The 23,288-nt window shown below is 46.6% G+C and overlaps 1 protein-coding gene across 1 annotated transcript; it reads left to right on the top strand.

Annotated features, from left to right (window-relative positions):
* Positions 1-96: 96 nt before the first annotated feature.
* On the top strand, positions 97-22,844 carry PGAP6 (post-glycosylphosphatidylinositol attachment to proteins 6). Its single transcript, XM_044303900.1, has 13 exons — positions 97-336; positions 10,923-11,100; positions 11,182-11,389; positions 12,029-12,162; positions 13,046-13,305; positions 13,376-13,695; positions 13,963-14,056; positions 15,275-15,398; positions 18,073-18,209; positions 20,016-20,194; positions 21,128-21,274; positions 21,380-21,496; positions 21,845-22,844. The coding sequence occupies exons 1-13, from the start codon at positions 261-263 to the stop codon at positions 22,139-22,141; spliced, it is 2,271 nt and encodes a 756-aa protein (XP_044159835.1). The 5' UTR covers positions 97-260; the 3' UTR covers positions 22,142-22,844.
* Positions 22,845-23,288: the final 444 nt, after the last annotated feature.

The raw sequence follows: 23,288 nt of genomic DNA, 5'->3' as shown, positions 1-23,288 counted from the left end.
CTGTTTGTGGGCGGGGCGCAGCCTTGTCACTTCGTGCTGACACAACATTGCAACATTGTATCAGCGCCGCGCCCCGCCCCCTTTACCCACTGTCGCCCCGCCCCCCTGCAGGCCGGGGCAGTGTGGGGCGTCCTCCGTCCGGATCGGTGTGCGGTATTTTCGGGCCGGACTGCGTGCAGTAGGAGGTGATGATGGTGGTTGTAGTGGCGGGAGGAGAGGGAAGGAAGTGTCTGCTCCGCTGCCTGGCTTCCTGATCCGGGATGGAGACCCCCATCCTCCTAGTGCTGCTGATCTCTCTGGGGGTCATCTGCCCCCCCGCTGCCAGTGTGACTCAGGGTAAGTACCAGACTGCCCCCCCAGGTGCCAGCTATGTCTGTAGCCACAGGGTCACCCTGCCCCCACCCTCACCCCTTACACCCCATACTCGCCTATCAGGTCTATGCCCTTCCCCAGCTGGCAGCTTCTCTCTGGGTTCACAGTGGCCTTAAGGGGGGGGGGGGGGGTCACTTCTACCAATTTCTGGGTCACCCCCATAATAGCGGGTGCTTTGTATTGCGTTGGTCGGGGCTGTGGGAAAGCTGGGTGCCCTAGGTCAGCTAATGAGTGGTCACCATTCTGTCCCAGGCTTCCTTACGTATGGACCGGTGGCACCGGCTCTCTGTACAGGGTGTGGGCATAGACGTCCATGGGGCAACCTGGGCATTCAAAGTCCCTGGTGCCCCCTGTTGATTGCAGGCCTCGGGGGTCCCTAGTGCCCCAGGGGTCTGCCAGTCATTGCCCACTTCTACCATCGCAGTAGCACAAAGCAGAGTTGGCACCATGATGCCCATGGGCACCGTGTCTCCGTGTACTTCATCTTCCCATAACAACCATTAACTATTCAGACGCCCGGGGCGCTGCTTATACTCCGCTGGTTGATTACTGTACATTGTTGTAATTATTGCAGTCCCTGGCACTCAGCTCTCATGTCTTGTAGTCACCAGCTGTGCCAGTCTCAGTTGTTATTTAAAGGAACAGCGCCTCTTTTTGCCTCATCTTTCTCTGTCAGTAGACTTGCACTGCTCCAAATTGTATCCCCCCCGTCCGGCATGTGATGCCGGATTATTAGATGTGTCACATGATAAACTCCGCAAAGGACATTGGATAATCTGGAAAATCCAGTATCGTAAGCGGATATTTCCACGGTTCGCTCTGGTTAGAAGAAGGTCTGCAGTGGTAGGATCCTTAAAGGGGTATTACACCTTTTATTTTTCCTTTTACTGTGCATCTCAAGGACCCATAAGGTACCGATCTGTAAAGAGGGCATTATCCCTGGAACCCATCCCCATGTACCAGGTCGCTGTTCCTTTAAATTCCTTGCTTATGCGATAAGCCGGACTTCCTGATGGTCAAGTGTATTTCCCAACGACTCTGTCACAAGGAGGAGATTTCACAATGGCGACGACACACAATGTCTAGGTTTTAACTCTTAGACTTCCCCTGTGGCTCTAATCAGGAGCCTGGAAAAGCAGGGTGACCCCCCCCCCTCCGAGCCTGGGAAAGCTGGGTGCCCCCCCCAATTCTCACACCTCTCTGTGGCCACCATACTGGTTCTCATTCCAGAATCAGATAGAACTGACCTGTAAGTGACTTGAGAAGTGGCCCAAACAACCAATCAGATCGCTGCTTTCATCCTCCAAAAGACCCCTGGAAGATGAAAGCTTGGAACTGATTGGTTGATATGGGTGACCACGGGATCTTCACATGCCATCTAGGAGGTGACAAAGTGGTCACTGGATATTTTCTTAATCTGCTAATAAAATGACCCCACAACAAGGAATAGAAATAGAATTTTGAATAGAAATAGAATTTTGACTCTCTGACCCCCCCCCCCCCCCCCCCCAGAGCCGATATTTTGGTAGTCCACGAGGGAAAATCACCGGTGACTACCTTAACGCCCCCATGTCACAAGGACCGCTAAAGCAGTTCGACCCTGCAGATAGCCCCTTCTATCTCAGCTTCTTGGACCCCTGTGGATATGACATGCGAGATGTAGGATATTGGGGGTGGGGGGGTGGGGGGTCACCTGAGGTTGCTGCGGAGTTCTTCTTTAACTTAGGGCTGGTTCATCTTTTCACCTGGAATGTTCTTTCCCCCATATCTGCTCCAAGGAAAAAGCTGAGCGATCACAAGGCGGGGGTTAAAGAACCTCATATCGTGTAGCCCAGTCGGAATCACATTTCTTAAAGGAATTGTCCAACTTGGATGTCAACATGAGGTTCAGAGTGTCATCCGTGGGTCCTAAAAGGGCACATGGATGAAGGATGTCCTGAGTGGCATCGGTCACTAGGAAGGGCCCCTTTAACGTATATGGTATTGGAGACCATAGCAGCCAATGAGAGTTCAGCTTACAGTTTTCAACCTGAACCGGATATGTAAGGGCAGCCTCTGATTGGTTGCAAGATACATGAGGCCTTTAATATTTAAAGGGGAAGTACACCTAGAAATGTATATTGCAATATGTCAGTGGCACGTCCCGCTATCTCATCAGTGAGGGTCCAAAAGCTCAGATCCTTAATGTATAAGACCCCCCACCCCCTCCATTACTGTAATATGCCAGGCTATGTAATGAAGGACTATCCCTTTAAATCATAGTATCTGTGTCCACCTGAGCACTTTGTGGAATTCGCCATTGTAAACGAACCTGTTCCGTCTGTTTCTCTCCGGTGGGATTGTCTAACAGGTGGCGAGATGAGTATTTGGTAATAAACATCTCCCCTCCCTCCATTGTTGACTCCTCGGGTGACGCACTGCGGGGTCATTGTGGGTCACCCGGGGCAAATTGCATCCTCCGCAGGAGAAATTGTCATTAACTTTTGATGGTGTCGTAAGAAAATTGCATAAATGGCGATTCCCAAATATGCATGTGTTGTCACGTTCACCTCCCTTCTGATCGGAAGGAAATCTGCGGCGTCCCCGGAATTTGGCATTTGGAATCTATGTACGGAATATATTGGGATTCAGCCTGCTGCCATTATGGGGTCACTCCTGCTCATACAGTGAGCAGTTCAGATAATAAGTACATGCTATGGAATTGCTAAGTATGCGATTGTCTAAGGATCCGTTAACCGCGAGGAGGCTGCAGACTGTTATAGGGACTTGGCTATGGATTTGCTTGCAGCAGCAGTGACTTAGCTGGTGGGGGGTGTATGGGGAAATTGCTGGTAAGGCAATTCCCTGATCTATTGAAGGTCATACAAGTGTCAGACGCTGTTTAGTGCCGTTTCTATTTGTCATGTGATGGCAGCTACTCTGGTTTGGAGTCGTTTTAACGTCGTGGGGAATTGCACTATAAGCAATTGCCTGGTATGGTTTTATCTTCTGACTGTTTTCCAAATTCAAAAAGAGCAGCCCCATTCTGTGAACGGACCCAAAGGCTGTTGTGCTGTTCAGGTCCAGTTTGTCATTGGCCAGCGCCGTTTTCTTCTTCACATCATATTGGCGTATGCTTAGAAAAATGGCGGAATTCGTCCGCCCTGCTCACTCTTATGCAGTTTTTGGCTGTGTGACGACGGGATGCCCCGGGCCCTGCAGGATGTCTAACTTGTTTTTCTGATGATTATGGGGCCTCACATGATAAAGGCATGCAGCAGCGTGTACTAACAGGCAGGCACCACACCTGACTGTCTCCCTGCGGCGGGCGGCCCTGGAATAGTGGAGTCGCTCATCCCCTGCCTGACTACAAAAGCACGCGGCTATCCGCAGGTATACAGGCTGATACAGTGCCCACACAGAGGCCTGAGAACATTTGCTGTTTGCCCGGTCGGCCTGTACCAAGGGCGCGGACCAGGATGAAGAGATTATTAACATGAATCTCTGCCAGTATGCGGAGTGTAGGCAATTTAAAGGGAAACGCCTCTTTTTAATTAGAAAATCTGATTTAAGGCCTCATGCACACGAACGTATTTTCATTATGTGTCCGTTCCGTGTTTTTTTTTTTTTTTTAATGGGTCCGCAAAAAAAAACGGAAGGTACTCTGTGTGCATTTTGTTTCCGTATGTCCATATTTCCGTTCCGCCAAAAAATAGAACAAGTCCTAATATTGTCCGCATTATGGACAAGGATAGGACTGTTTTATTAGGGGCCAGCTGTTCTGTTCCGCAAAATACGTAATTCACGCGGATGTTATCCGTATTTTTTGCGGACTGCAAAATACATACGGTCGTGTGCATGAGGCCTAATAGTGCTGTCTAAGGTAAGGACATGATCTCAAACAGTGTCACCCCTTTCTTTGGTGTAAGAGATGGCACAGTCCAACTTTGTCTAGTCTGACAGACTGATTGCTAAGGATACGCCACCTAACAACCAGAGTTTTTATTTTATATGGTGACAGGGATGTAATAAAAATCTAATTAATAATGCTGGTCAGGATGAGGACATGATGTCAAACTTGAACATGAAAGAAAACATGCCAAACAATGGACAAGCTCCAAAAATGTATTGGGTCAATTTAAAGCGAACCTTTCACCAGGATTTCACTTAATAAACTATTACCAGTACCTTATAGATTATCCTCATTGTGGTTCAATGCATTCTTGTCCCGCTTTCCTGGGATGGATATTGATGAAAAAAAACGACTTATAAAGTCATCGTCTCCAGCTCTTGAAGTCAAGGGGTAGCCCTTCCCTCGCTCCGGGCTGTACCTCCCCTGCCCAGTTACAGGATCGCACTTCAGTCCGCGCGATAGACGGGATCGCGCTGCTACTGAGACCGACGGCGCATGCGCCGCCAGTACAAGAGCGGGCCCGGCGACTGAGCCGGGTGTCAGTTACACTACTTAGAGGAGGGGTTAGGGCATGGGAGGTACAGCCCGGAGTGAGGGAAGGGCTACCCCCTTGACTTCAAGCGTGACTGCAGGAGCTGGAGACGATGACTTTATAAGGCCTCTTTCACACTTGCGTTGTCCGGATCCGGCGTGTACTCCACTTGCCGGAATTACACGCCGGATCCGGAAAAACGCAAGTGTACTGAAAGCATTTGAAGACGGATCCGTCTTCAAACTGCTTTCAGTGTTACTATGGCAGCCAGGACGCTATTGAAGTCCTGGTTGCCATAGTAGTAGTGGGGAGCGGCATAGTTACAGTCCGCGCGGCTCCCGGGGCGCTCCAGAATGACGTCAGAGCGCCCCATGCGCATGGATGACGTGCCATGTGATCACGTCATCCATGCGCGTGGGGCGCCCTGACGTCACTCTGGAGCGCCCCGGGAGCCGCACGGATGGTAAGTATGCTGCTCCCCACTACACTTTACCATGGCTGCCAGACTTTAGCGTCCCTGAAGCCATGGTAACCATTCAGAAAAAGCTAAACGTCAGATCCGGCAATGCGCCGAAACAACGTTTAGCTTAAGGCCGGATCCGGATCAATGCCTTTCAATGGGCATTAATTCCGGATCCGGCCTTGCGGCAAGTGTTCAGGATTTTTGGCCGGAGCAAAAAGCGCAGCATGCTGCGGTATTTTCTCCGGCCAAAAAACGTTCCGGTCCGGAACTGAAGACATCCTGATGCATCCTGAACGGATTTCACTCCATTCAGAATGCATTGGGATAAAACTGATCAGGATTCTTCCGGCATAGAGCCCCGACGACGGAACTCTATGCCGGAAGACAAGAACGCAGGTGTGAAAGAGCCCTAAGTCGTTTTTTTTCATCAATATACATCCCAGGAAAGCGGGACAAGAATGCATTGAACCACAATGAGGATAATCTATAAGGTACTGGTGAAAGGTTTGCTTTAAAAACACTAAAACATTACATAGTGGGGGGGACACATCGGGGTGCCATGGTATGGGACACCAATCACAGAACGCAGCAAAAATCTAATCCCGTGCAAGGGAAAGCTTAATTTTGTTCTCTACGGTATTATATGATGTGAGGCTTGGTCACCCATTTTTTTTGCTTTGTCATGTCTGAAAGTCTGGTTTCTGAGGGTGCACTGCCTAACAACCAGAGTTCATATGGGGGATTATAAAAATTCATTAATGATGCTGACTAAAATGAGGACGTGGTCTTAAGCTCTTTCACCCCTCCTTTGGCATCAGAAATGGCACAGTCCAACTTTGCCAGTCTGGTTGCTAAGGATACATTGCTTAACTACCAGATGTTAATAGGGGGGAATTGGAAAATCTGATTAATAAGGCCTCATGCACACGACCGTTGTTTCATTCCGTGTCCTTTCTGTTTTTTTTCGTGATTTTCTGCGGACCCGTTGACTTTCAATGGGTCCGTTGAAAACTCGGCTAATGCACCGTTTGTCATCCGCGTCCGTGATCCGTGGTTCCAGTCCGTCAACAAAAATATAACCTGTCCTATTTTTTTCACGGAAAACGGTTCGCGGACCCATTCCAAGTCAATGGGTCAGTGAAAAAACGGGGAGGCACACAAGATTGTCGTCCGCGTCCGTTTTTTTCCTATCATTTGCATGGCAAACTTGACTTAGACTTTTTTTTACTTTCCTTCATGTCTGGTGATCCTCCAAAAATAAAGGAAGACACACGGAAACAGATCACGGAACAACGGTACCCCATTTTGCGGAATGGAACACAACAACGGTCGTGTGCATGGGGCCTAATACTCAGTATTTTTATTTTTTTTTATGCAGGGAGAGCGGAGGAATTAGAAAATCTAATTATGCTGGCTAGGAGCAGGGCATGATGTCAAGCTTGGTCACCCTTTTTTTTTTTTTTTCGTGTCAGCAATGCCATAGTTCAGCTTTGCCACGTCTGGTTTTTAAGGATACAATGCCTAACAACCATAGTTTTTTGTGTGTGTGTGTGGGGGGGGGGGGTTTATATGGGGGGATTATAAAAATCTGATTAATAATGCTGGCTGAGATGAGGACGTGATCTCAAGCCCTGTCACCCCTTCTTTAGCTTCAAAAATGACACAGTCCAACTTTGGCAGTCTGATAGTCTAGTTTCTATGGATACGGTGCCTAACAACCAGAGTCTCTAAAGGGGTTGTCCAGCCATTTATGTTGATGACCTATCGCCAGGATTGGTGATCAATATCTGATTGTGGGGGTCCGATACCTGGGACCTTCGCCCATCACCTGTTTGCAGAGGAGGCCTCACTCCATTCAAGCGCCGCTTCCTGGTCTTCACGCTGCTCCTCGTCTCCTGTTGAGCGGCGGCGTACTGTAATTGCAAGCACTTGCTGCTCTTTAAACAGCTGGTCGGCGGGGGTGTCGGGTATGAGATCCCACCTATCAGATATTGATGACCTATCCTGATAATAGGTCATCAATATTAACGGCTGGACAACACCTTTAATATCAGGGGTTGAAAAATCGAATTAGTACTGTTTAAGATAAGGATATGATCTTCAGCTGTGTCACCCCTTCCTTTGTGTTAGCAATGGCACTGTCCAACTTTATCCTGTTTGACAGTCTGGTTGCTATGGATAAAGCTACCTAACAGTCAGTTAGTGTGTCCCTAGTAGCCAGTCTGTCCTAGATTACTCGGATCTTCATCTTCAAGCAGAATTGCCCCTGAAATGAGGGCAGAGTCAGTTTTAGTAAAACACTTTTCGGAACTTTGTGATTATAATAGCATGAGTCTAAGCTGACATATGATCCCTAGAAGTCTCAGGCCCAAAGCCTGAGGCTGCACTACTGATGACAGCATGTCTCCTCCTCATTTCTGTAGGGTGCAGCGTCACCGTGTAGACCTTGGGGTAGATTTATCAAAACTGGTGTAAAGTAGAACTGGCTTAGTTGCCCATAGCAACCAATCAGATTCCACCTTTCATTTTCCAAAGGAGCTTTGAAAAAATGAAAGGTGGAATCTGATTGGTTGCTACGGGCAACTAAGCCAGTTCTACTTTACACCTTTTTGATAAATCTCCCTCCTTGTGTGGATTCAAATCCCCATTCACATCAATATCTACATCCTATCAGGCTTGAATGGCGGCAGAACCCACGTACATATGTGGAGATATGGATGTAGATAGTGAGAGTAATCCATACAAGGTCTCCATGAGAAAACACACCTGACAGATACCAGAAGAAGACATGTTGTCATCAGAATCACAGTGGTAGCCATGTTGGTTTCTCTTCTGGTCGGTCTTGTTACGCGGGCATAGAGATGGTGTCGATGGGGACGGGGGGGCAGTGAATTTGGAGCCGGATCATTGCCACCAACACGTGAGACCTTTGCCTCTAGGCCTGGACTAACCCATCCTGCCACTTCTCTTCTGACTCAGCCGCTGTTCCTTGTTCACTGCGTTACTCATGTTTTTCACTAATGATTAATCAGACAAGTCTCCTGTGATCACAAAACATTTCCTGCCTTTAACCTCATTCACACGTCAGTGTATTGGTTCAGTGATTTCCATCAGTGATTGTGAGCCAAACCCAAGATTGGAGCCTCCACAGATGTAAGGTATAAGGGAAAGATCAGAACCTGTTCTGTGTTTAGAGCCGCACCTGGTTTTGGCTCAAAATCAGTGATGGAAATCACTAACCGAACACTGAAGTGTGAATGAGGCCTTCAGTGATTTCCATCAGCGATCGTGAGCCAAAACCAGGAGTGGACCCTAATCAGAGATAAAGGTTGAATGGAAAAATCTGCGCTTGTTCTGTTTTGGACCTGCACCTGGTTCTGATACACAATCACTGATGGAAATCACTGACCTAACTGATGTGTGAATGAGGACTTATACACTCCTCAACATTGAAATTACAACACCAAGAAGGAGACGCTGTAAGGTTACACAAATTGAGGAAGCAGCGGGTGTCGCTAAAATCTGGAGATGATGACATTTTTAAGCAACTAAGCTCGATCTGTGGCATGTTGGGGCAGGGGTGATAAAAGCCAGATTGAAAGCAAAGTTGTGTGGGATGATTGTGAGACGCCTCCTGCCCATCGACGTGCCAGTTATCAGCACTTTCACAAACTATGAGGGACAAATTCTTGAGCTGAGAGGCCTTGGTTTATTACTCCGGCAGATCGATACATGACTAGGCCGAGATGTCAGTTCTGGTCAACGAAGGGAAAAAGAGAGAGGAGAACCTCTGTCCAGAGGGATTGTCTGATTAGAAGAATGGCTCCTAGTGACCCATTCTGTTCTACGAGTGAAATTGTATGTCACGTCCAAAGCCTAGGGCGGCAAACAGTGTCTACACCAGGGATCAGCAACCTTCGGCAATCCATGCAAACATGCTTGGCTGCTCTTCTAACTCCCATAGACATTAATTAACCATTCTGGGAGTTGTAGTTTCTAAAAAGCTGGAGTGCCAGAGGTTGCTGATCCCTGGTCTACACAAACCATCAGGAGGCATCTGCATGACGTTGGTCTACGAGCTAGAGCGGATACAGTTCCATTGACCTCACGCCTCTCAAAGCCTATTGTGGTGCACAGAAAGATGGCAATGGAGGCTGGAATGGAGGTCTGTCCTCTTCAGTGATGAGTCCTGCTTTAGTCTCAGACGCAACGGTAGCCAGTGATTGGTCTGGGCAACGCCATGAAGAAGACCTCACTAGGGACTGTCATATCGGGATTACAGTCTGGGCTGACATAATGTATGGTAACCGGACCGCTCTAGTCCTCATTTCAGGTACTAACAGCTCGGTGTTACATTGATTTGGTCGGGGAACCAGTGGTATGGTCATTTCTCCAAAGTGTCCCAGAAGCTGTTTATCAACAGGATAACGCCAGGTCACATGTTGCTCATGCTATTGTGAGCAGCCTGCGCGGCCTAAACGTTCTACCATGGCCTACCAGCAGCAGATCTTGATGATTTGCGTGCCCAAGTGCATTCAGCGTAGCAGATCATTCCTCAGACAACCCCTAATAACCTCATCGATAGAAGCCAAGGTGTGGAAGTGCAAGGATCCACACGTGGATCCACACGTGGCATGTCCTCATCAGAATTTCACAGTAGTGCAGCCTCAGGATTCAGGCCTGTAACTTTAAGTGGTTTGATCTTGATCTAGAAGTAAGATATTACTTCTATAATCTACACTTGAAGGAGATTTAGGGCTTATGCACACAAATATATTTTCTTTCCGCTTCCGTTCCGTTTTTTTTTAGCACCGTATGCGGAACCATTCACTTTAATGAGTCCGCAAAAATAATGGAAGGTACTCTGTGTGCTCCGGATCCAAACTGTAGAAATGCTATGCCCATATTGCTCATGTGTTTGGTTAATAATAAGTTACTGTTTCCGATCCGCAAAAAACGGATCGCATACGGAAACCATATGGATATGTTTTGTGGAATAACGGAACAGGACTTAAATCAGAGGAAAAAAAAACTCGGATATGGAACAACGGATCTGTGAAAAACGGACCGCAAAACAGCAACGGTCGTGTGCATGAGCCTTTAGAAGGACGCTCGCTGCTCAGCGCCATGCGATTAATTTGCTCATTTCTGTGACCCTTTAAAAATGATAATTCAACCATTTTTTATTTATTTTTTATCATCTGTTCTAAGTGAAAACCTGTCAACAGTCCGAGTTTGCAGGAACTGTCCCTAATTTTCACAGACGGTTCTTGCAAGTATCAGATGGTCACAGGCCGAAAATGGGTGGGGACAATGTAAGCCCTGCCCATAAGTGGGGGAGGGGTTTACTTTCCTGAATTTACCAACTATGCGAAAGTGGGTGAGGCTTATGTAAGCTCCTCCTACAAGTAAGCATGTCTGGGGGCAGGGCTTAATTAGCCCAAATTTTCCAACACGATTGTTTAAGTATGCACTACTGTATGGAACAGGTGAGGTATGAGGCACAGAGCAACCTCGGCTATTGCTTCTCAGTCAGATCTGTATAATGAGCTTCGTCTTGAATCTTGATTTATGAGGCCCGGTTCATGGTGGTTTAGCCACTAGGTGGCGCTGCTGTGTCTTGGGATCATTATAATATGCTTGTATTTGTCTTCTCCTTCCAGATCTCTCTTATGTAACGGAGATGTTCTCGCAGAGCCCCCAGCGATTGTCCTTCTACAGCTGGTATGGGAACGTGCGGCTCTTCCAGTTCCGGGTGCCGGCGGACGCCGTGCTGCTCAGGTGGCTCCTTCAGGCGTTTCGAGGGAATGGACATGGCTGTGAGGACGTGACGATCACGGTGTAGGTCCCTCTGGTCCGGCGGGATCTGGGCGTGTCCTGTAGGTCAGGACTCCTATCATCCGGTTTCTTTTGTTTTTCCAGACACTTCCGTTATGGCGCCCCACCAGTCATTAACCCCTTGGGCTACAGCTTCGCCCCAAACACGAGCGTCCCATCATCCTTCACCCAGACGATGACGTTTCGAAATACTATGCAGAGCCATCTCTACCTTAATATCAGCAACCCCGCGCCCGGGGACTGGTTTGTAGCTGCGCACCTGCCCAAAGACACCGAAAAAATCGAGATTCAGGTGAGTTCTGTGGACAGAGTCGCCTCCACCGTATGCCTTGTGCTTCTGTTCTTCACTATTTCTAGATCTCTGCTTGCGGTCAGTGAATGGGAACACACATGGGGGTGAACAAGTCAATCCAATACCTCTTACAACTGAGGAATTGTTACAGTTGTATCCAGTCTGGACAATACTGTGGACTCGTCTGATACATTGTAACAAATTATCAGGACCGGAGAGAGATGGTGCCTGATGTGTTTTTAGCTCACAGAGGATTGTCTGGACTGAGCACAACTGTAACAAACCCTCAGCTGTGAGAAGCATTAGGTGTTTGCTGGTATTCAGGCTCTGTATGGAAACAAGATTGTTCCCATTCACTAACAGAAATCAGAGGTGTTGAAAATAGCTTACTTGCATGGATTATATAACATAGTTGTCATACTGCCAGCACTGTTTTTGTTGCCTTCGTTAGTGTGTCAGTCTATACTGCCAGTCTGACATTCTATTCATGAACTAGGAAGATCAGGATGAACAGTGTTCTTGATCTGTTCCCTATAGGGGGGATGCTGGGGGGGGGGGGGTGATTTATATAGTTACATGGAGAGGTGGGGTACACAGGCACAGTAATGAGTAGCACTCTCATCCTCTCTTTCGTTCCAGGGTCTCACCAAATCCTGCACGTACATTTTCCAGCCAGAACTCTTCGTCCTCCGAGAGGTGGAGGTGCCAGTTCTGCAGGCGGATGTGCCCGTCCAGCAAATTCTGGGGTCGATCGAGAACTCTGCTCGATACAAGTAATTACCTGTAAGGCAGTGAGTGATGGATGAGGGCAATCGCTGGAGACTGGAGGCAATCACTCGCTCAGGTCAAAGAGAAGAGAAAAACGGGACCAAACACTGGTCATAGGAGTAGCAGCGTATATTTATATATGACTGGTTAGATACAGTAGCTCAGTGTATCTCAGCCTATCATGCATGATATCTGCTGAACCTGTGTATCTAAGCTATTTGTGTGATACAGTCTGCTGATTCGTTTTATTTAACCCTGTCACGTGCAAAACTAACTGTGTATCTATGGCCATCATACTGTCCGCTGAGCTGTGTATCTAAGCCTGCTATCTGTAATACTGTCTGCACTTCCAGTGTATCTAATCATTTCATGTGTGGTTCTGTCTGCTGCCTTGTGTATCTAATCCTATTGTGTGATACGGTCTGCTTAGCCAGTGTATTTACAGTGAGCCTATCCTATATGATACGGTCTGCTGTGCTGTGTAGCTAACCTGTCATGTGTGATACTGTCTACTGAGCCACTGTATCTAAGTCTGTCGTGTGATACTGTCTCCTTAACCTGTGTATCTAAGCTCATTGTGTCTGCTGTGCCACTGTATCTAATTCTGTCATGTGTGATACATGATGTGCTGTCATGTGTGATGTGACCTTGTATCTAAGCCTATCATGTGTGATGCTGACTGATGGGCCTCGGTAACTAAGTCTATCCTGTGTGATACTCTGAGATAAGTCAGTGTATCTAAGCCCAGTCATTTTTTTTCTTTCTTGTTTGAAGTAGGTGCCCGTTCAGACTAGGCTATTGTGCAGACGTCCGTGGCTGACCTACAGGCCGGCCCCGTTTGGCGTACGCAGCCCTCACGGATGTGTCATGTCTACATTTGTTTCTCAGGCTCTTCGTCCCTGAATACACCCGGGAGCTTCAGCTGCGACTGACGTGCCCGTCTAATGTCACCGGATGTCCACTGACGGTCACTGTGGGGTCGGTGACCGAGCCGGACTCCTCCGGCCACCAGACCAACTGCAGTGACGGTGTGGACTGCGGCGTGGTCCTGCGGTCTCCGCCCTGGGAGAGGTGGCTGACCGTCCTAGTGGAGAAGCCTCTGGGGCTGAGCGGCAACGTGTCCTTCCAGGTGGTGTACAACCTCTCAGGTATGGCGGGGTCTGTCGTCCCCCCCCCCCCTTTTTGGAGGGCCCCTTTAACCCCTTCCTGTTTTTGCAGTCTGTAGGCCGGGCAGTGTAGGATCCCGAACGTTCCTGACTTTCCTGAAGCTCTTCTCCTCCATGAAAAACTCCACCTTGCTAACAGAAGGCCAGCAGCCGACCACCAGCCCCGCCGTCCTGCTGAACGAGGCCCCCACCTCCTGCCTGCGCAAGTACCCCGTTATCCGAGAGGAGCTGGACGTGGCATCGGTCAGGTTCTACCCTGTGACTACTCCATCCGTGCCCGTGGTCGCCCAGCTGCCCAGCGTGGTCCTGCTTGACCTCGACTCGGAAATGGACAGCGGCGGGATGCTGGTCGTGAATTTGCAGTTGAATAAGGTGAATGTCTTTCGGGGCGGGTTTAAAGGGGTTCTCCTCCCTTTAGTTTAGTTTGAGTCCCCCTTTAGTTCTGGGTGATTGAATGATGTCCCAACTAGTGGGTCTAACTGAGCTCATGAAATGCCCCTTAAAGAACTAGTCAAGAAAGCGGGGTAGGTAGACCGCCACCAAGACCACTTACCAGAGCTGTAGGGAGTGGTCGTGTCACGTGTACTATTAGGGAACGCCCCTCCCCCATCATCTTATTCTGTTTTATCCTCCCACCAGACAAGGGCGAGCAGCGTAAACACCACAATTTTGGCGTGCCTGAGCCCCTCCGCGCCCATCCTCGCTCTGAACGCCACACAGGGCTGCACTACAGGTAATGGAACCCCAATTTTCTCTCGTATTAAAAGGGGATTGCTCAATTTTGCGACATCCACTCAGCCTTAAAGGGGTTGTCCATATTCGGTGTCCTTTTGGGCAGACTCCTGCTACTTGACTGGACCTGCAGAGGGAAGCATACCTACCTGCTCCCCGCCACTGGTTTCCCGATCCGTCGCTCCTCTCTGCAGGGCTCCGATTTCCGCTGGGTAAGCTTCCCGTTTGCTGTAGGTCCCATGGCTGCTGCAGCCACTCGCTGGCCGCTAAGGTGTCACCCAATGACATGACACATGGGGAGACATGTCGCCGCTGCAGCCAGGTGAACCACGGCAAACAGGAAGAAGTTTCGGAGCCTTGTGGGGTGGATGGGGGGAGGGAAGGGGGGGCGTGCCAGGTGCCTGGAAGGTCCCCGAATATGGACAGTCCCTTTTAAGGGGGGTGTCTAAATTTATGTAAATGAAGTTTTGACACTTGCCAACGTACTTGGTGCTTCAGCATCTCTGCTTGCTGTCAATAAATAGGGGTGTTCTTCTTTTATCCTCAGAGGCTAAAAACCTGTTCAAACATTGTGCTTCTCACAGCTGAGAGTTTGTTACAATTACAGCAATGCTCAGCAGCACAACTCTCTGCTGTGTGTTACATTTTATCTGCACCTGGAGTCCTTGGTGTTTAGCTCACGACTCGATGCGATTGTAGCAAACTGTAAGCTGTGGTAAGTATTAGTTCCATACAAGTTTATAGCGTTCAGTGTGTATACCACTCACTGACAGCAAGCGCAGATCTTGAAACGAAGCATACTTAAAATGTGCAGGACTGTGTGTTGTACAGCGATTCCACTTTGTTTACCCAAGTCCTGTGGTACATGGTTCAGCTTGTCGGCTCGGGCAGCGCCTGCGGGCACGGGACTGGCACTGGGCGGACAGGCTGGATCGGCTCATTCACGTTCTTCCTTTAGTATTTGTAAAAATGAAGCTTGCGGAGATATCTGTTGTTGCCATGGGGAAGGGATTGGCGGTATTTATAAATTTTTCTTTTTTTAATAATTTTTATAAAATTGCTGTATATCATCATCAGTTGCATTACTGCTGAATGGAAGGGTTAATTAGAGCCTATGTTTAGTCAGTCACCTGTGCAGCAGCGGGTACACCGAGGGCTGTGTGCCAGGATCGCTGCAATGTCTGAGTTATGACTGTGTCCATGTTTCTGTCTCCTGCAGCTTTTTCACAGGGATATTCCTTCACGTTGTCTGACGGAGCAACTAGTGCCACACAAAACATCCCCTACCCTGTGACGGACAGGTGGTATATCTCTATGCAAGTCCTGTGCCCACAGGATGACAGGTGAATACTGGTTCATATAGGAGCAGTATTATAGTAGTTATATTCCTGTACATAGGAGCAGTATTATAGTAGTTATATTCTTGTACATAGGAGCAGTATTATAGTAGTTATATTCTTGTACATAGGAGCAGTATTATAGTAGTTATATCCTTGTACATAGGAGCAGTATTATAGTAGTTATATTCTTGTACATAGGAGGCAGTATTATAGTAGTTATATTCTTGTACATAGGAGCAGTATTATAGTAGTTATATTCTTGTACATAGGAGGCAGTATTATAGTAGTTATATTCTTGTACATAGGGGCAGTATTATAGTAGTTATATTCTTGTACATAGGAGCAGTATTATAGTAGTTATATTCTTGTACATAGGAGCAGTATTATAGTAGATATATTGTTGTACATAGGGGCAGTATTATAGTAGTTATATTCTTGTACATAGGAGGAGTATTATAGTCGTTATATTCTTGTACATAGTAGCAGTATTATAGTGGTTATATTGTTGTACATAGGGGCAGTATTATAGTAGTTATATTCTTGTACATAGGAGGCAGTATTATAGTAGTTATATTGTTGTACATAGGGGCAGTATTATAGTAGTTATATTCTTGTACATAGGAGGCAGTATTATAGTAATTATATTCTTGTACATAAGAGCAGTATTATAGTAGTTATATTCTTGTACATAGGAGCAGTATTATAGTAGTTATATTCTTGTACATAGGAGCAGTATTATAGTAGTTATATTCTTGTACATAGGAGCAGTATTATAGTAGTTATATTCTTGTACATAGGAGCAGTATTATAGTAGTTATATTCCTGTACATAGGGGCAGTATTATAGTAGTTATATTCTTGTACATAGGAGGCAGTATTATAGTAGGTATATTCCTGTACATAGGAGGCAGTATTATAGTAGTTATATTCTTGTACATAGGAGGCAGTATTATAGTAGTTATATTCCTGTACATAGGAGCAGTATTATAGTAGTTATATTCTTGTACATAGGAACAGTATTATAGTAGTTATATTCTTGTACATAGGAGGCAGTATTATAGTAGTTATATTCTTGTACATAGGAGCATTATTATAGTAGTTATATTCTTGTACATAGGAGCAGTATTATAGTAGTTATATTCTTGTACATAGGAGCAGTATTATAGTAGTTATATTCCTGTACATAGGAGCAGTATTATAGTAGTTATATTCTTGTACATAGGAGCAGTATTATAGTAGTTATATTCTTGTACATAGGAGCAGTATTATAGTAGTTATATTCTTGTACATAGGAGGCAGTATTATAGTAGTTATATTCCTGTACATAGGAGCAGTATTATAGTAGTTATATTCTTGTACATAGGAGGCAGTATTATAGTAGTTATATTCCTGTACATAGGAGCAGTATTATAGTAGTTATACTCTTGTACATAGGAGGCAGTATTATAGTAGTTATACTCTTGTACATAGGAGGCAGTATTATAGTAGTTATATTCTTGTACATAGGAGGCAGTATAATAGTAGTTCTATTCCTGTACATAGGAGCAGTATTATAGTAGTTATATTCTTGTACATAGGAGACAGTATTATAGTAGTTATATTCTTGTATATAGGAGCAGTATTATAGTAGTTATATTCTTGTACATAGGAGCAGTATTATAGTGGTTATATTCCTGTACATAGGAGCAGTATTATAGTAGTTCTTTTCTTGTATATAGGAGCAGTATTATAGTAGTTATATTCTTGTATATAGGAGCAGTATTATAGTAGTTATATTCTTGTACATAGGAGGCAGTATTATAGTAGTTATATTCTTGTACATAGGAGGCAGTATTATAGTAGTTATATTCTTGTACATAGGAGGCAGTATTATAGTAGTTATATTCTTGTATATAGGGGGCATTGACTAGTGGCATGGAAGCTTTATAGTGCCATATTTCTTTGATCACATGATGTAGCAGTATTCTCTCAGTCAGATGCTATCTGGTTTGGACTGTTGCTGTGTATCGAGTGTTTGTATTGTCTGCAGGACTTACTCATGTTCCATAATATAAATTCCCCCTCCGGCTGGTGACATTTTGCTCTTTGGTTTTTCTTTTGAACAAATATTGACATACCTGGCATGTGAATACGGGGACGTGTCGGTGTATTCTTCTCTATTATTATACTGTTGTATGTTTTAGTAGAGGGATTTAGAGCTGTACAGGTTCTGCCTGAGCTCCGTGCACCGCCCCCTCCCTCATCATCTGGGGATTTCTTACACCATGTAGCATTAATTGCTATATATTTGAGCTTAATAACAATGTGTCGCGCCCCCTCAATTCATGCCTTGTACAGAGTCCCTACTACCTCTACATGTGTGGGTTCCATCGCTTCCATTAAACCTTCCACAAGATTAGTCGTCTGGGGGAAGAACAAGTGAGTTTGCTCTTTCCAGGACTCCTCCTTTTTCTCAAGAGTCAGGGCGGCTGCAAAGTGTCACGTGATTCTTTCTGCTTTTGTGAATGGAAGAGCTCAGGGAGGGGAGGAGCATATCTTACCGGCCCCATCCTGGCTCCGCTTTCACATTGGACTCCATAATAGGATAAGTCCACTTATCCTATTATCCAGAAATTCAAAGGCTACAAATATAAAGTAGAATTTTTATTTTATTATTCTTATATTTTATTTTTTCATAGTACATGCCAACAGCAGGTCTCCAGGGTGATAGTGACGGCCTACCTCAGCCCCTGCCTGGATGACTGCGGGACGTACGGGGAGTGCAGGCTGCTCCGGAGGAACGGATATCTGTACGCTGCCTGCAGCTGCAAAGCGGGTGAGAACTGTTATCCCTAGGTAGCCATGGTGGTATGTCCTTGTCCCGTAAGTAGCAGTAAACTTGTTGTGACCGCAAAAACTCGACAGTCCAGTTGTGGCGTGGTCATAATATGATATGGGACTTATCCAGGGTGCCCCCTGCTGATTGTATCAGTGTATGACATCTCTAACAGATATCAAGAGAAGGGGTTTTGCGAGATTTCTATACTGATGAGCTATCCTCAGGATAGATCATCAGTATCTAATCGGTGGTGGTCCGACACCTGCGACCCCCACTGATCAGCTGTTTGAGAAGGCACCGGGGCTCAGGTGAGCACCACAGCCTTTACTAGGCCAGTGACGACACGTTCATTGCTCACGTGGCCCTGATTCAAGTGAATGGGGCTGAGCGTGATACAATGTACGGCACTGTGCCTTCTCAAACAGCTCATCAGCGGGGGTCCGGGGTGTCGGACCACCATCCATCAGATTCTGATGACCTATCCTCCTGAAGATACGTCATCAGTAAAACAAAACATTGTTTATTTATTTTATTTTTTGTTTTGTTTCTAAATTGTCTAATAATGGAACGTCCTCCAACTTTCTAATACGCTTTGTGTTGGAATTCCACACCGGATTCACGATCTCTGCTTGCTGTCAGAAAAGGGGCTTGTTTTTTCTTTTTTCCTGTTCACCTAGATGCAGGACTCGTAACAGTGTGTACTCTGTTCTGGCAAGCCATGCAGCTGTGACAGCAAGCAGAGATCTTGAAACTGGTGAGGAAACCCAACACAAAGTATATTAGAAAATTGGAGAACATTATCTGACAAACTGAAGTGAACTGAAACGCAAAGTATATGTTGAGTTGCAGAACTTGTCCCATAATGGAGACATTTCGTGCCCGATGGTTGCCCGCACCTGCAATGATATAGCGCAGGGCAGAGCCTTACCTTATGCTATATACAAAGACGCACCTAGCCCCCACATCTCGCCTGATTATACAGCGAAATTCAGTGTCTGCACCCATGACGCACCCGTTCAGCATCTGGTTCTGTTCTAAATTTGGACATTATGGGGATACATTTTTGTCACATGCATACTCCCTGTCCCGCAGCCATGGTGGTACTTACCTCAGAATGCACACTCCTTTTTCCATACAGTACATGGGTGACCTTTAGGTGTATGACATATCTTAGTAGCCTATAGGTAGCAGTGAACTCTAAAGTTCGGTTTATTAACTTCAACTTTTTTTTATTTTATTTTTTGTGTCCTAGATACTACTGACACGTAATTTGAGCGTAATCCTGAATTCTAAATATTTTATAAATGACATTTGCGCAACTACAAGCCCCAGGAAAAATCACTTTTGCTAATAGATTGCAGTAATATATCTCGGCCAGCAGGGGGAGACATGGAGGGGACAATAAAGCCCATCCTGCCGCACTGCTTATCAAGCACTACGTCCATGGGACAGAAATGCTGTTGATTCTGCCATGAAGTCCACATCAGTCTGCATCCCGCGCACGTGTATGAAAATGTCGTTCACAAATCTGCTGCTTGAAATGAGGAGAGCGTTACTTACGGTATTTTGTACGGAAACCAAAGATTAGCCCCATTGGATGACGAGAGGCTAGTCCTCTGCAGATCCTCAGCACAGGACATCCGTGGCAGAGTGTTAGCCTCAGATTTTATGGCAACAGGTGTAGGGGCCAACAGAGTAAAATTAAGAACCTCCTCCATGTATCCTACGAAGGGTTGCCCATATGGGCCGTGAGGTCACCTGGTTGGTGATATCAGACTCTAATTGTATTTGTTTTTCTGGCAGGCTGGGGCGGTTGGAGCTGCACCGATGACCAAAATGCGCTGTCTGTGGGGCAGCAATTGGCAGCAACATTATTCCTAACTCTCAGTAACCTGATGTTTGTGCCCACTATAGTAGTTGCTATCTACCATCTATATTTTGTGGAGGCTGCTGTCTATACCTACACCATGTTCTTCTCAACGGTAGGTATGATGAGGCCTGGGTATCATCTGTTTGATGGGGCTTCTGAGTTCCCCCTGAGTGACTGTGCTCCTTTTGCCTTTGGTTATGATACTGCTGGTTCCCTTTTCGTTATACTCCTGGGTTCCACGTGGGCAAGGGTGTTCCTGGATTCCCCTTGAGTAATAGTGCCCATGCGTTCCCACTGGGTGATGGTGCTCGTGGGTTTCCCTTTGGTTACGGTGCTGCTGGTTCCCCTTTGCTTATAGTACACCTGGGTTACGGTGTTCCTGAATTTCCCTTGAACAACAGTTCTCATGGGTTCCCCTTTGGTTATGGTGCTCCTGGGTTCCTATTGGTTATCGTGCCCCTTAGTTCACTCTTGGTGGTTGTGCTCCTAGGTTCCCACTGGGTGATGGTGTCCCTGGCTTCCCTCTGGGTGATGGGGCTCCTGAGTTCCCTCTGACTTATGTTGATTTTTGTAAATTACCCCTGAATGTTGAGGCTCCACTATATCGCCATGGGTGAGTTAGCTCCTGGGTTCCCCTGGAAAACAGTGCTCCAGGGCTTGCCTGGATTTGTCAGTTACCCATGACTACAGAAATATTGTTGGGTTCCTGGATGACAGAGCTCCCACCAGGTGGTAAATTCCTGAACTCTCTCGGAAGATGGAGCTCCTAGGACCTTCTGGGTGATGGAGATCATGGGCCTTCCAAAATAAGAGGTTTAGAAGTTGTGGGCTTTCTAGAAATCATTACCCTGCTGTCCTGGTCTCCTGAGGTTCTAGAGGACTTCTAACCCAACATACCCAATTTTTCCAGGTCCGTTCTCCTAATCTCCCATTGTGTCACCAGTTTCTGATACCAAAGGGTGCAACCACCTTTTTTATCCCCCAAAATCTCTGCTCCACCCCCACACACCCTCCAGTGAATTACCTGCATCTTTTGCTCTTTCAGTTCTATCACGCCTGTGACCAACCGGGGGTGACCGTCATGTGCATTATGGACTACGACACCCTGCAGTTCTGCGACTTCTTTGGCTCTGTCGTCGCCATCTGGGTGACCATACTGTGTATGGCCCGGCTGAAAAAATGTATTAAATATGTAAGCGATGAGACTTTATATCTAGTGTCTACAATATGATAAATGAAAACAATCAAAATTTTTAATTTAAAAAAAAAAAAATTTTTAATGGCTTTTTCTTCTCAGGTCCTCTTCATGCTGGGGACGTTGGTCATCGCAATGTCTATGCAGCTTAATCGCAGTGGGATCTGGAACATGCTGGGCCCCTGCCTCTTTGCTTTAATACTCCTGGTGATCGCCTGGGTAAGTATCAGCATTTCAACATTCAAAACTTACCGAAAAAAAAAAAAAATTAAAACTGACCACCGTGCCCTATTAAAATAGAGGTACAGGCCCCCCAAAGTGGGATCCTAACTGGCCACATACGTTTCTGCCATACAAGAGCCACTGTAGCTATTGAGAAGAAGCAAGAGGTGATACATGACCATGCCTCCTAAGAAACAGAGTTGTGGGGTTTAGGGATCACCCTCTCCTGCAGTTGTGCCCACAAGTGAAGCTTTGATTGAATAAGGGGCTGGGACTTAGTGGTGGGGGCTTGGCCTTAGGTGGTCCGACAGATTTACTATCATTTACACAAAATTTCTATTGTAGACAACTCGAGGAGTGAGGCGTCGCCACTGTTACCCTCCGAGCTGGCGGCGCTGGGTGTTCTTCCTCCTGCCCGGAATAGCCTTGGCGCTTTCCGCCATTTCAGTTTACGTCTTCGCAGAAACCAACGCCAACTACTACTACACCCACAGCCTCTGGCACATGATGGTGGCCACCAGCGTCGCGTTTCTTCTGCCGCCTCGTGAGAGAAGTAAGAAGACCTGGGAGTGGTCTCAGCTGCTGGACTGCGGGTATAAAATCTGCAAGGAAGACCGCGAAGAACTGTACGTGGTCACATGACGACACATCCGTTCTCACCGTTCCATCCAGGGGAAGGAGACCTGGAGCCTGTCACTTTAAGTGAGTGCTTTTTGCACTTTTTTCGCGCTCATTGTGCAGTAGAAGAACAGGGAGTTTTTACTTATCTTCTTTTTATTTAACACGGACAATATCGGGTCGGCCGTGGACTGAAAATCGGCCATTTTCTTAATGCTTTACCTCCGAGAGGGACTGTCACTGCAATGGTCCTGATTTTCCAGACTGATGAAGAATACCACTCGCATTGGTGCTCAAACCTCCTGTGAATTGTGCACGACCGACCCCCGGGGTGCAATTTTTTTTTTCTTCTTTTTATTCTGCTGCATCTTTCATGACTAGTCGCACAGCAGCAAATGCAATTTTTAGAACCAAAAATATTTAAAAGCAATTTTTGGGGATTTTGTTCTTTTTTTGGACTGCATGACTCCATGCCTTAACTTCATGTAACCTGCAACGACTTTACGAATGTGTGAATCGCATGTTATGTGACCGGGAATCTGCCTCTGGAGGCGGAAAGCAATAATTTCTAAATTTAAGGGATGGTTTAAAGGGGTGGTGGGGCGTCGTCTTACCGTCTGATTGTTACCGTTTCGTTCCTGTGGGGATTTGATGCCAGTGCTTTTTACGACAGTGACTTTTTGTGCCTCACCCCAACTCACAATAAAGTTCTGGTTTCAAATTTAAAGATGTGTCAGATAGTGTAGTGTTTTAAAGGGGTTGTCCCATCCCCATGACATTGGGGTCATATTGCTAGGATATGCCCCCAATGTCCCAGAGGTGGGTCCCGCACCTATCCTTGGATGCGAAGTGACGGAGGATGCACCGCACAAGCACAGCTGCCATCCATTCATTTCTATGAGCACACTCGGCCATTTTCGGAAGTCCCATTGAAATGAATAGGAAGTGCACAGTGCAAGCGCAGCCACTACTCTATTTGCTTCTATGGGGCTGACAGAAATGGAGGGTGGCCGTGCATGCGCAGTGCACCCTCTGTCACTTTGTGGGCTCTGTTTTCAGGGACCAGCACCTCTGGGACCCGCACCTATCAGACTTCGAGGGCATATCCTAGCGATATGACCCCAATGTCCAAGAGGGAACAACCCTGTTAAGGGCCCATGGCCAGAGAAGG

This window comes from Bufo gargarizans, chromosome 8 (genome assembly GCF_014858855.1).
Source record: "Bufo gargarizans isolate SCDJY-AF-19 chromosome 8, ASM1485885v1, whole genome shotgun sequence".
NCBI classification, from domain to species: domain Eukaryota; kingdom Metazoa; phylum Chordata; class Amphibia; order Anura; family Bufonidae; genus Bufo; species Bufo gargarizans.
Note: the sequence above shows the minus strand (reverse complement) of the source record. Positions and strands in the feature narration are given on the sequence as shown.